Source organism: Bufo bufo, chromosome 2 (genome assembly GCF_905171765.1).
Source record: "Bufo bufo chromosome 2, aBufBuf1.1, whole genome shotgun sequence".
Taxonomy (NCBI): domain Eukaryota; kingdom Metazoa; phylum Chordata; class Amphibia; order Anura; family Bufonidae; genus Bufo; species Bufo bufo.
In genome coordinates, this window is record NC_053390.1 from 517,739,420 (window position 1) to 517,752,075 (window position 12,656).

The 12,656-nt window shown below is 40.1% G+C and overlaps 1 protein-coding gene across 3 annotated transcripts in view; it reads right to left on the reverse strand.

Annotated features, from left to right (window-relative positions):
* Nucleotides 1–12,656, reverse strand: part of CSGALNACT1 (chondroitin sulfate N-acetylgalactosaminyltransferase 1) — a 418,621-nt gene that overhangs the window by 156,569 nt on the left and 249,396 nt on the right. For all 3 annotated transcript variants that reach the window (XM_040417905.1, XM_040417904.1, XM_040417903.1), the window contains one exon: nt 529–1,432. In XM_040417905.1, the coding sequence (XP_040273839.1) occupies nt 529–1,159 (631 nt within the window). In that variant the 5' untranslated portion in view covers nt 1,160–1,432. The remainder of the gene's footprint in view (nt 1–528; nt 1,433–12,656) is intronic.

The following is a 12,656-nucleotide window of genomic DNA, read 5'->3' on the forward strand; positions in this document are numbered from 1 at the left end:
TTTTTTCTGGAGGATCCGTTTTTTTCCACAGATCCCTTGTAATAAATGCCTATCCTTGTCCTCAAATGTGAAAAAAGTAGGACATGCACAATTTTTTTGCTGAAGGGAAAACATGGACAACGGACGCGAACACAAACGGATAACTATCAGCATTTTTTTGCTGACCCATTGAAATGAATGAGTCCCCATGCTATCCGCAAAGAAAACGTAACGGAGGCCGAGAAAAACAACTGTCGTGTGCATAAAGCCTTAGGGAAAAAATTCCTTCAGGCAATCAGAGTAATTCCCTGGATCAACGACCCTTCTTTAGAATTCTAGTAACTATAATATGTCATTGTTACTCTTTTACTGGGAGGACATATAACAGCTAACAAAAATGCAGATACTGTAATACTAGCTAAGACAGACTTCTAAGGCCAAAGAGAAGGCCAAAGAGAAAAAAAAAAAACAGAACAAGTTTAACAAGGCAACTAATCTTTAGAATATTTACAATATAAGAACTAAAAAACACTGTATTTTATACTGCACCTTCAATAAAGTCAGAAGATGTATATGTTCTTTTAGGGATATTGTTTTCATCTTCAAGACTATTCAGAGTTTCCACTGCTACTTCAATAACCTCAACAAGCTCATCCCGTTTATCTTTCCTTACAGGCTTTTCTTCTGGGTGGCGAGTGAGTCCTGTTTCCAGTTGATACACTTTTTGCACAGTGAAACTATCAAATGGAATAGCAGCATACTCAGTAGGAACCTTCACACCATTATGTACTTCAGCTTTGTTAACTTGAGAATGTAAAAAGTCTAAGAGGTCGGTCTGTGTCTTCTCTGGACTGGCATGATCAAATGTGACTGTGAGGGCATCACTGTAGTGACCTTGAACGTTTTTAAGCTGTTCACTGCGTTCTTGAAGCTCATCCTTCAATTGAGCAATTTGCTTTTTCAAGCTGGTAATATAGTTTCGATGTTCTTCCTCACGCTCCTGCAGGATGGCACGGTAGCCTTCTTTTCCTGTGGGGTTATTAACACGTAAAAGTAAGAGCTGTTCATCCTCAGCTCTTGGAGTGCAAGCCAGCATATATAATACTGACACAATACAGCAAAGGCAGACAAGTACGATCCCCACCCGAAAAACCCAACTTAGTAGCCCTCGGCGTAGCATCCTTGCATTTAAATAAAAAAGTCTGTCATCTTCTTCCTAATAGGCAATGCAGTCCATATGAAGCAAACACACCCATAATCCACACTGACATCGAGGACTGGAACCAAACCACCACTGTCCCATCCATGGAAATTTGTTAGCTTTACATCAGTTACAAACGTATAGAGAGTTTGTCATCCAAGCTTCAGATTTATGCAAAAACAACTTCCTAAGCTCCAGAGCCGGTACTGTCATGGTAGTCAAAATGTTAAAACTTCATGTATAATTTCAGATCTAGAAAACAAAAAAGTAGATACAAGTTAGCTGGTTAGCATTTTACTTATTTAAATATGTTCACACAAAGATCTATAGTTGAAATCTTGCGTTTACAAACACCTTAGCCATATTCACCAAAACTCAGTTTTCACAGTTCCTGACACATTACCTCTTTTAGGTCCGTTAGGAATACTATTAAATATCAAGCATGTGAAATGTCAAGACTACTAGAGACGTTTTATTTCAGCTTTTATTTCTTTTATCACATTACCAGTGAATCAGAGGTTTACATACACTAAGTTGCCTGCAAAGTTGCTTGTAAAATTCCCGAAATCTATGCCATAGCTTTAGAAGCTTCTCATAAGCTAATTGACATTATCTGAGGTAAAGGGGTTTCCCAGGATTCATATATTGATCTTCAGGATATCTGATGGGTGGGATGTCCAACTCCTGTTTCTTCATCCAATCATCTTTTTGAAGAGGCTGTGGCTGTAAGTGTAGCGGCCTATTTCTATGGCAGTAATATCACATTTATTGGTGACCTAGACTTTCTGCAGCTCACTCCCAATTCCAGTAAATGGGCCTGAGCTGCAATATGAAGAACAGCTGTTATACAATGTAAGGTGCTGAGCTTGGTTAGCTATAAGGAGGTCACAGTGCTCACTGAAGTGCGGTGGCCTCTTCGAAAAGCTGACTGGCAGGGGTGCCAGGTGTGAGACCCTCACCAATCAGGTATTAATGACCTATCCTGAGGATAGGTCATCAATATATGAGTCCTGGAAAACCCCTTTAATTAGAGGTGTACATGTAGCAGTATTTTAAGGACTACCGTCAAGGAGTATTTGCCTCTTTGCTTGACATCATGAAAAAATATAAAGAAATCACATAAAAAAATAATTGGGGACCTCTACAAGTCTGGTACATTATTGGGAGCAATTTCAAAATGCCTGAAGGTACCAAGTTCATCATATTGAAAGAATATGCAAGTTTAAACACCATGAAAACAAATAGCCATCATATGGTCTGTCTTCCCAGAGATGATTGTACTTTGGTGTGAAAAATACAAATCAATATGAGCATAACAGCAAATGACCTTGTGAAGATGCTGAAGGAAATAGGTACAAAAGTATTTATTGCAACAGTATAACATGTCCCATATCAAGTCATTGCTCCAAAACTGCCATAAAAAGACAGGATATGGTTTGCAACTGCACATGGGGTCAAAGATCATACTTTTTAGAGAAATGTCATCTGATCTGATAGAAAAAAAATTGAACTGTTTGGCCATAATCATCATCCTTATATATAGTGGAAGGAAGAGGAGGGGAGTCCACATCTCCAAACATAATCACACTTATTTCTTTATAAAATAAAAAATAAAAATAAATGTTTATATACCAGAGGAAACATGTTCTACATATCTACTGTATTTCAAGGCTGTAGGAAAGCAATGTGTTTCATTTACTACTAATACAAAATGTCACTATCCATATGGTTTCTAACAAAGCATTTCAAGATCATTTAAAGGGACTCTGTCACCACTTTCTAACCCCCCCTTTTAAAAGTATTGTTATCTCCATGGCACCCCTGTGATTACAAAGGTGTTGTTAGAAGATAAATTCGCCGTCTCCTTTTGATAAAAAGAGCTTTTATCTAACCTGTCAATCTTCTTGATAAGGTGCCCAGGGCGTTTCTGTTGGTCTCAAGCTGCCGCCCGCCGCCGCCGCTGTTGGTGCCCAGCTCCTCCCCTGATGCTTTCAGCGCCGCCTGAATATAATGAAATACGCCTCCGGCTCTCGCTCAGTGCCCCCTCCTTTTAAAAGATCCCGCGCGTGCGCACAGGCCTGTGCCTGATGCGCCCGTGCGGACATTTACAATCAGCCTCATTGAGCGAAGTGCGCATGCGCGCACTTCGCTCAATCTCCTCATCAGACGAGCACTGCAGCCGGCCGGCTGCAGTGCTCGTCTGATGAGGAGATTGAGCGAAGTGCGCGCATGCGCACTTCGCTCAATGAGGCTGATTGTAAATGTCCGCACGGGCGCATCAGGCACAGGCCTGTGCGCACGCGCGGGATCTTTTAAAAGGAGGGGGCACTGAGCGAGAGCCGGAGGCGTATTTCATTATATTCAGGCGGCGCTGAAAGCATCAGGGGAGGAGCTGGGCACCAACAGCGGCGGCGGCGGGCGGCAGCTTGAGACCAACAGAAACGCCCTGGGCACCTTATCAAGAAGATTGACAGGTTAGATAAAAGCTCTTTTTATCAAAAGGAGACGGCGAATTTATCTTCTAACAACACCTTTGTAATCACAGGGGTGCCATGGAGATAACAATACTTTTAAAAGGGGGGGTTAGAAAGTGGTGACAGAGTCCCTTTAAGCTCTACTTAAATCTATGTTTAATCTCAGATATTAGTGTGTTTTAAATCTAAACATTTCCAAATGTCATGAAATTTTGAAAAATTATTATTTATATCTGGCAACTCCATAAAAAATCCAGATGTGCAAAGTGTATATAAAACTTGGTTCAGTGAGCACAGTCCCATGATTTAATTTACTTGCCGAGAGGTGCTGTGACATTGGTGACAAAATTGGCTCTGAAGTTCTTGTATGAAAAGACCGGCTCATCCAATAGCAGCATGACTACTCCTGAGTAAATTATACACTGCAAGCATTAATCTCACTGCGAGGGTCAAATGCAGGACAACATTTATCATTGGCTGGGGATGGGGAATAGACATGGGATGGCTGAATACTCCTTATGTAGTGTGCACATTTGCATGTTTGTATTCTTAGTTCTGCTTATGTTAGCTCATAATTTACATAGCCAATACCGCTCTTGAAGGCGTAAAGCAAAATGAAGGCATTACATAGTCTAGGATTGGAAATGAGACTTTATAAGAATAAACATTAACTGGTAAGTGACCTTGTCGGGATTTCTAACATTGTGTTTCCATTCATAACTACTGATGAAAGCAGCAGAAAATGACCACGTTAATGGAGAGGTAATTACTAACCCTTGGTAATAAAAGCCAGCTATAATGAGGGTGATAAAATGTGTAAACGGTCAGCACATGAGAAATAATTGTCGAATAACAAAACAATAGAATATAAACAGTAGAAAATATGAATTGCTCTCTATGGATGTATCCCCTTTTCCATACAGCAGTTTACAAGGGAATGGGGATACATATGGGAAGGCGGGCTGCAGTTCCAAAAATACCCCATATGAATGGGGTACTTCAGTATATCACTTATCACCTATCCAGTGGATGGGTATTGACCACCACCAATCGCTCGATTATGACTATGCCAAGTTGTGTCTTGCCATTCCATACAACTCTATAGTATTTACGGGCAAATTAGCATAGTATATATGGGCAGATAGTAGAATACCGTCCTTAAATCAGGATTTCTGACTCTTTCTACTGGGAGTTCATCAGCAAGAACATGGTGAAATTTGATGCCAAAACTAAAAATATTTCTCAATTCATATTTCATTTTACTACTACTAATAAAAAATGATAACAATCACTATCAAAACTGCCTCCCCAGCTGCACTTTTCCAATAGCTTGGTGGTGCCTCAACAGTGACGCCATCCTCAATATTTGAGAAACACTGCCCTGGAAAATGCCGTAAATTAGCCCTAACTGGCTAGCTCTTAAAGGGACAGCAGTAGTACCACTGAAGTTCTGACCATGCCACTCAATCATTAGATGTCAAGTCACTACCTTTTCCCAACAGGGGACAAATCACAAATACAGCAGGTGTCCCCCATTTTATCAACTGTAAAATCTGATAAGTTGAGATGTAAATCAGGAAACAAACTGGAATACAATATTCCTCAGGGGCTAGGTTCCAGTGGGTTCTATTCATACAGGAGTACCTAGTTAGGTAATGTTAGATAGCAGAGGGACTCTCTCATGTCATCTCTCATTATTTATTGAATATCCACAGAACAGGTCCAACCTCTAGAATGGGGGTCTGCATTTCCACAACCCCAAAGAAGTGAAAGGGAGCTCTGGAAGGATTGCGGTTTCTGTAACTTGTAAGTTGAGGAAAATAGCTTATCTCGCTGTACTACACTATTTCTCTAACTTCCAGTCACTTCTAGGGGAGTTATGGCTGGTGTAGCACAGTGAGCTCTGATGTTTCTCTAATCATGGCCACCACTCACAGCCCGGATGCAGAGGTTTTAGAGATGAGACGAGAAACGGTTTAAGTACCCCTCTTCTAAAGGCAGGTAAGGGTCCCAGAGGTGGGTCTGGAATCTATAAGACATTTGTGGCACATCTTGTAGACATGCCATACATGTCGGAGACGAGACTACCACACCATACCTAGAGACAGCATTCTCCTGTCTGCTCCTATATGTACACTGCACTAGTTTTCTAGTTCATAACCTTACAACACCTCCCGCTTTTCACACATATCATTTTCAGTATTTTGGTTGCGGTAGTTTATTCACAGCAAACTGTCCTTTTGCATGTCCAGTGATGGTCGCGACTTCCACTTCACAGAAATAAGCTAGTAGTAATTATGGGTCTGTTGCTACACATCCATACTGCAATGAACATTCTGGAGTCCATTTTGACATCTGCAGAGTTATTCCCCATTATCGTACTAACATAGTCTAGAGTGCACCGTGCCTACTAACATTTACAGCACAATTTACATTCTGGACACGTTAGACATATGTCACCTCCAGGTTACTGTTGCTTTCTCTTTCATGTGCCCAACCTGTGAATCGTTTGTTTTATAATTTCCAGCAAATTTCTGTCTTGAAACTACTTGAAAATACTTGCAGCTGCAAGTATTTAATGAGAGTGCCTTTTATTTCTATGCAAGTTACAGTACATCCAAAATCAGCAGGACATCAGCCAGGTCTGGCTACAGAACCAGCGAGCGTGATGATGTGGCAGTTTACTGCTTTTGCTGGGATTAAAATAACACTTATTGCCAGTGTGACCAGACCATGGCATTATGTGACCAAGCAAACATACGAAAGAACAAGTGTTTACTATTCACAGGAATTGGCACTGTGATGCCACGCTATAAAATGAATGCTATACTGATGGTGAATATACAGTGGGATACGAAAGTTTGGGCAACCTTGTTAATCCTCATGATTTTCCTGTATAAATCGTAGGTTGTTATGATAAAAAAATGTCAGTTAAATATATCATATAGGAGACACACACAGTGATATTTGAGAAGTGAAATGAAGTTTATTGGATTTACAGAAAGTGTGCTATAAATGTTTAAACAAAATTAGGCAGGTGCATAAATTTGGGCAAAACAAAAAAGAAATGAAATCAATATTTAGTAGATCCTCCTTCTGCAGAAATTACAGCCTCTAAACGCTTCCTGTAGGTTCCAATGAGAGTCTGGATTCTGGTTGAAGGTATTTTGGACCATTCCTCTTTACAAAACATCTTTAGTTTATTCAGGTTTGATGGCTTCCGAGCATGGACAGCTCTCTTTAAGTCACACCACAGATTTTCAATTATATTCAGGTCTGGGGACTGAGATGGCCATTCCAGAACGTTGTACTTGTTCCTCTGCATAAATGCCTTAGTGGATTTTGAGCAGTGTTTAGGGTCGTTGTCTTGTTGAAAGATCCAGCCCCGGCGCAGCTTCAGCTTTGTCACTGATTCCTGGACATTGGTCTCCAGAATCTGCTGATACTGAGTGGAATCCATGCGTCCCTCAACTTTGTTAAGATTCCCAGTCCCTGCACTGGCCACACAGCCCCACAGCATGATGGAACCACCACCATAGTTTACTGTAGGTAGCAGGTGTTTTTCTTGGAATGCTGTGTTTTTTTTCCTCCATGCATAACGCCCCTTGTTATGGCCAAATAACTCAATTTTTGTTTCATCAGTCCACAGCACCTTATTCCAAAATGAAGCTGGCTTGTCCAAATGTGCTTTAGTCCACCTCAAGCGGCACTTTTTGTGCTGTGGGCGGAGAAAAGGCTTCCTCTGCATCACTCTCGCATACAGCATCTCCTTGTGTAAAGTGCGCCGAATGGTTGAACGATGCACAGTGACTCCATCTGCAGCACGATGATGTTGTAGGTCTTTGGTGCTGGTCTGTGGGTTGACTCTGACTGTTCTCACCATTCGTCGCTTCTGTCTATCCGAGATTTTTCTTGGTCTGCCACTTCGAGCCTTAACTTGAACTGAGCCTGTGGACTTCCATTTCCTCAATATGTTCCTAACTGTGGAAACAGACAGCTGAAATCTTTGAGACAGCTTTCTGTATCCTTTCCCTAAACCATGATGGTGAACAATCTTTGTCTTCAGGTCATTTGAGAGTTGTTTTGAGACCCCCATGTTGCTACTTACAATTGACCCCCTTAAATACTCTTTCTCATACTTGGATTCACCTGTGTATGTAGGTCAGGGGTCACTGAGCTTACCAAGCCAATTTGAGTTCCAATAATTAGTTCTAAAGGTTTTGGAATCAATAAAATGACAACAGTGCCCAAATTTATGCACCTGCCTAATTTTGTTTAAACAATTATAGCACACTTTCTGTAAATCCAATAAACTTCATTTCACTTCTCAAATATTACTGTGTGTGTCTTCTATATGATATATTTAACTGACATTTTTTATCGTAACAACCAATGATTTATACAGGAAAATCATGACGATTAACCAGGTTGCCCAAACTTTCGCATCCCACTGTATATATGAGAACACAAGGAATTGGGCACTGAAAGTAAATGGGCTCACTCAGGGCTCATGCACACAACCATATTTACTTTCCGTGTCCTTTCCGTTTTTTTTTGCAACCCGTATGCCGAACCATTCACTTCAATGGGTCCGCAAAAAAAAAAGAAATTACTCTGTGTGCATTCAGTTTCAGTATGTCTGCTCCGCGAAAAAGTAGATCATAGCCTATTGTCCATTTGCGGACAAGGACAGGCATTGTTACAATGGATCTGAAAAAAAATGTATGTAACGCGGACCGCAAAATACATACGGTGATGTGCATGATCCCTCAAACTGCTTCTTCTTCAACTGCTAATAGTAAGGAAGTTAAATGCAAGCAGTTCATCAGCTCTGCTACTGACCAGTCCTGCTAGAACAGTGCAGAGCGTGCAGGGGTGGATGGCATACAATGCAGTTGTAAAAAGTCTTCAGACCATTTCACTTTTTTCACATTATGTTACATTGCAGTGTTGTGCTAAAAAAAATATAATAATTTCCCCATCAATCACAAAATCTTTACTAATTTATTAAAAAAAAATAAAAAATTTGCATGGAAATAAGTACTGTATTCAGACCCTTTGTTATGACACCTTAAATTTAGCTCTGGGAGCCTACCATTTCTCTTGATCCTCTTTGAGATGTTTCTACACCTTTATTGGAGTGCACCTGTTGAGTGGACAGGATTTGGAAGGACACAACTCTGTATATATAAGGTCTCTTCCTAGAGACCTTCCGAACGCATTGTCAAAAGCTGCAATCAGGGAAGGACGGAGAACACAGGGGGTGAAAAATTGCCCTGTCACACACTCATAATGATTTGCATGTGCATTAGTCTTCACTGTCTATCAGTGCTATAGTCATGAAACAAGAGGCTCAGGTTGAATATGAATACTCTATATCTCTCTCCAACGGAGAAATTTGAGAAGGGCAAAATTTTTTTTTTAATGAAATAGTAACTTAAAGTGAGTCTGTCACCACAATTTGACAATATAAACTGCTTACATTGCACTCTAGCACAACTACACAAGATTCCAATGGTACCTTTCTTGTATTCTTCTGACTTTCACCAGCTAAAAAAACGATGGTTAATCCATATGCAAATGAGGGCTCGCAAGTGCCCAGCAGTGGGGTTGCAGGTGCCCAGGCTGCTCTGCCTTCTTTTCATATTACCCCTCCCCAGCCTCTTGCTGGTCCCATCCTGTAAGGCCGTTTCATCATCCCAAGTACCGTCCGACATCCGGTGCGTGCGCAGTTCACCGCCGGCCCAGGCATGCACACTGTGATGGGGATATACTTAACTCTCTGTCACTCGGCTTGCCTCCAGATTTATCACACATTTTACACTACTTGGCTTTTGCAGCTTCAATGTATCACAGTACATAGAAGCTGCAGAATGCCATTCACAGTGAAATCACTCTAGCTCCTGCCCCTCTCTCCTGAATAATCTTCTATGTTGATTTATGGTCTAATCAATGGAGTCTATGTGTGCATCTGGGCCTTCAGCCTCTATTCCCAATGGTTAGACCAAGTTTGGCCAGTTCTCTCAAAATAACTATGGAGACGTCTGCGAATCAGACATATTATGGAGACGTCATTGTGTAAAGCAACAATTGATTACTGTGTTTCTTTTGAAAGCGGCTTTATCTTGGCTGAGTCCAGAACAGAATAAAAAAAATGAAAAAGATTCACAAAAATCACTCATTCATATTGAGTTATTTTAAATAGTCCATTGCCAAAAATGGAAACAAAGCTATAAAATAAACCTCGATGCTCCACACTTGATTCAGATTGCAATTTCAGGGTACATCATACCAATACAATGCCTACATCATTCTTACCATTTGTCATAAGCACTTTTTTAGCCAGCTGAACTTTTATAAAGAAAAATCCACATCCCCATATAGCATTTTACTACTAGAATAAATAATGGCATAATTATAAGAAAAAAGAAAACTGGGTAAATTGGGGTTTCAAAGAAGGGAAACCACAGTCTACATTTTACTCCTCTAAAATCCTTTGTGTATTTTAGCCCTGTTGTATCCATCAGATAAGGAGAATATTTGGCCTGGGAGAACAATTGTGTTTTCATACTGTACATAGCTTCTTTCTTGGACTTTCTGACCTTCCACTTTATATCATGCTTTATTACAAGGACTTTATTATCAAAAATAGCTCCTGGCAGCTGCAGCAATTTTATACTTTTTTTTCCTTACGAGACAATCAAGTAGGTTATAGGACTCTTGCTGGTAATTCAGTTGTAGGTACCGGTAATCCCAATGTTGTCAATTAAAATATAGCTGTCAATAGATTTTTACTGTATATAGTCTATGTTTTTTTTTTTACTGCCCTGTGGGTGCTACTGTTACTGTTGTTGAGCAACATCAAGCTAGCCAATAGACTCCTTCTTCAAAATCAGCAACAGGAGAGCAAATGGGTTCTTGGTTGCAGATGTAAATGCAATCCAAAGGTCCAACTAATGCAACATTTAAGAATTGCCTTCTAGATTAAATCTAGCAATGCTTGAGAAAAGTTATATAGAAAGAGAAGAGAAAGAAAATAGAAAAAAAGAGGATACAAAACAGGAGAGAAGAGGAGAGGATAGGAGTGAGAAAAAGAGAGAAGAGGATAGAAGAGAGAGAAAGAAGAAAGAAGAAAGAAGAAGAGAGGGAGAGGACATGTAAGTTTAATGTGAGAAAGCAGAGAGAGAGGAAGGAGATGTAACTTCAACATGATAAAGAAGAGAAAGAAGAGGAGAGAAGAGAGATAAGTAACTTAAATGTGAGAAAGGAGAGAGAGAAGAGGAGAAAAGAGAGAGGACATGTAACTTAAATGTGAGAAAGGAGAGAGAGAAGAGGAGAAAAGAGAGAGGACATGTAACTTCAATGTGAGAAAGGAGAGAGAGAGAAGATGAGAAAAGAGAGAGGAGATGTAACTTCCATGTGAGAAAAGAGAGACTGAATAGAAGAGAGAGGGAGAAGAGATGTAATTTCAATGTGGTACAATAGAGCACTAACCAATCATCAAGACACCTAACTTCACCTCAATTTGATAAAATCAATATTCTTAGACTACCTTTATACACACTTTTTGTAGAGTTTTTTTTTCTGGCTTTTCAGTCATAAATGTATTGTTTGCTTTTTACAAGCATTTTTGCTATACCAGAAGCCTATGCAAAAATGCCCAAAAAAGATACCTAGAGTATACTGTGTTTTGAAAAAAAAATGCCATGGACAAAAAAAGTGAGAAAGAATGGCTGAATGGCTTTATAAGTGAAAAAATGGCAGAATTTTAGCTAACATTTGGCTGCAGCATTTTAAAAATAAAGTGTGTAAAAAAAACAACAGAAAAAGGCGCATTAAAATATTGCCTAAACAATATTTGTATAGGGATTAATGTGACTCATAAAGACAGTGGCATATGGATATAATAGAGGTATGTCCCCCTATTAGCCAGAGTAGACAGTCCTTCACAAAGACTGTCTCTGGCTCTGTGGCATACGGTACATAGCTAGCGATTCATATAAATGGCCATCACCCAGCTACGGTACTTTCGCCTACATCAGTCAATGCATGGAAAAAATGTGGATGTCTGCAGCGTCTGTTGTCATCAGCTGACCATCAGACCAGCTTACCGTATATTTAAATGGGGACTTTTTCCTGACAAAAAGCATGGCACTACATTACACATTTTTACGTACACTCGACAAAAAAAAATAATGAACCAAGGAGGAGTTGTTAGAATTGAATGAAACTTTCTATTGTTAATTAGTGTTGAGCGCAAATATTCGAATCGCAAATTTTTATCGCGAATATCGCCACTACGAGAATTCGCGAATATTTAGAATATAGTGCTATATATTCATGTTCGCGAATAGTGTTAAATATTCTAATTGCAAATTTATCGCAAATATATTACAGTGCCGATTTTGGGAATCAAGTACACAATGACTGGAGATCTCGAATTCTTCAGTAAAGACCTGTGGAACACATCATGGATCCTCCAGATCTGCGGAAGATCCGGACAAAACGCCACTCAATTGACAACCGTAGATATTTTGTAAGGTTCAATAAATCTTGGACCCAGTTTCCAAGATGGCACTTTCAGTTTAATATTTTTAGTAGATAACCACACCAGATCACCCACACACAGGTCCGGACCAGTCATACGTCTCTTGTCAGCCATTCGCTTATACCTCTCACCCATCTTCTCCAAATTCACTTGGATCCTCCGCCAGACAGAAGACAAGGCAGAAGAAAATCTCTTCTCCTCTGGCATCCCAGAGGAACTAGTCCCAGAAAAGGTACCAAACTGAGGATGAAAACCGTATGCGCCAAAAAATGGCGACTTACCCGTGGACTCCTGCCTACGGTTATTCAAAGCAAACTCTGCTAGGAATAAGAATGAGAACCAGTCCTCCTGATTCTCAGCCACAAAGCACCTCAAGTAGGTCTCCAGGTTTTGATTAGTACGCTCTGTCTGCCCATTCGACTGCGGATGAAAAGCCGAAGAGAGCGAAAGTTGA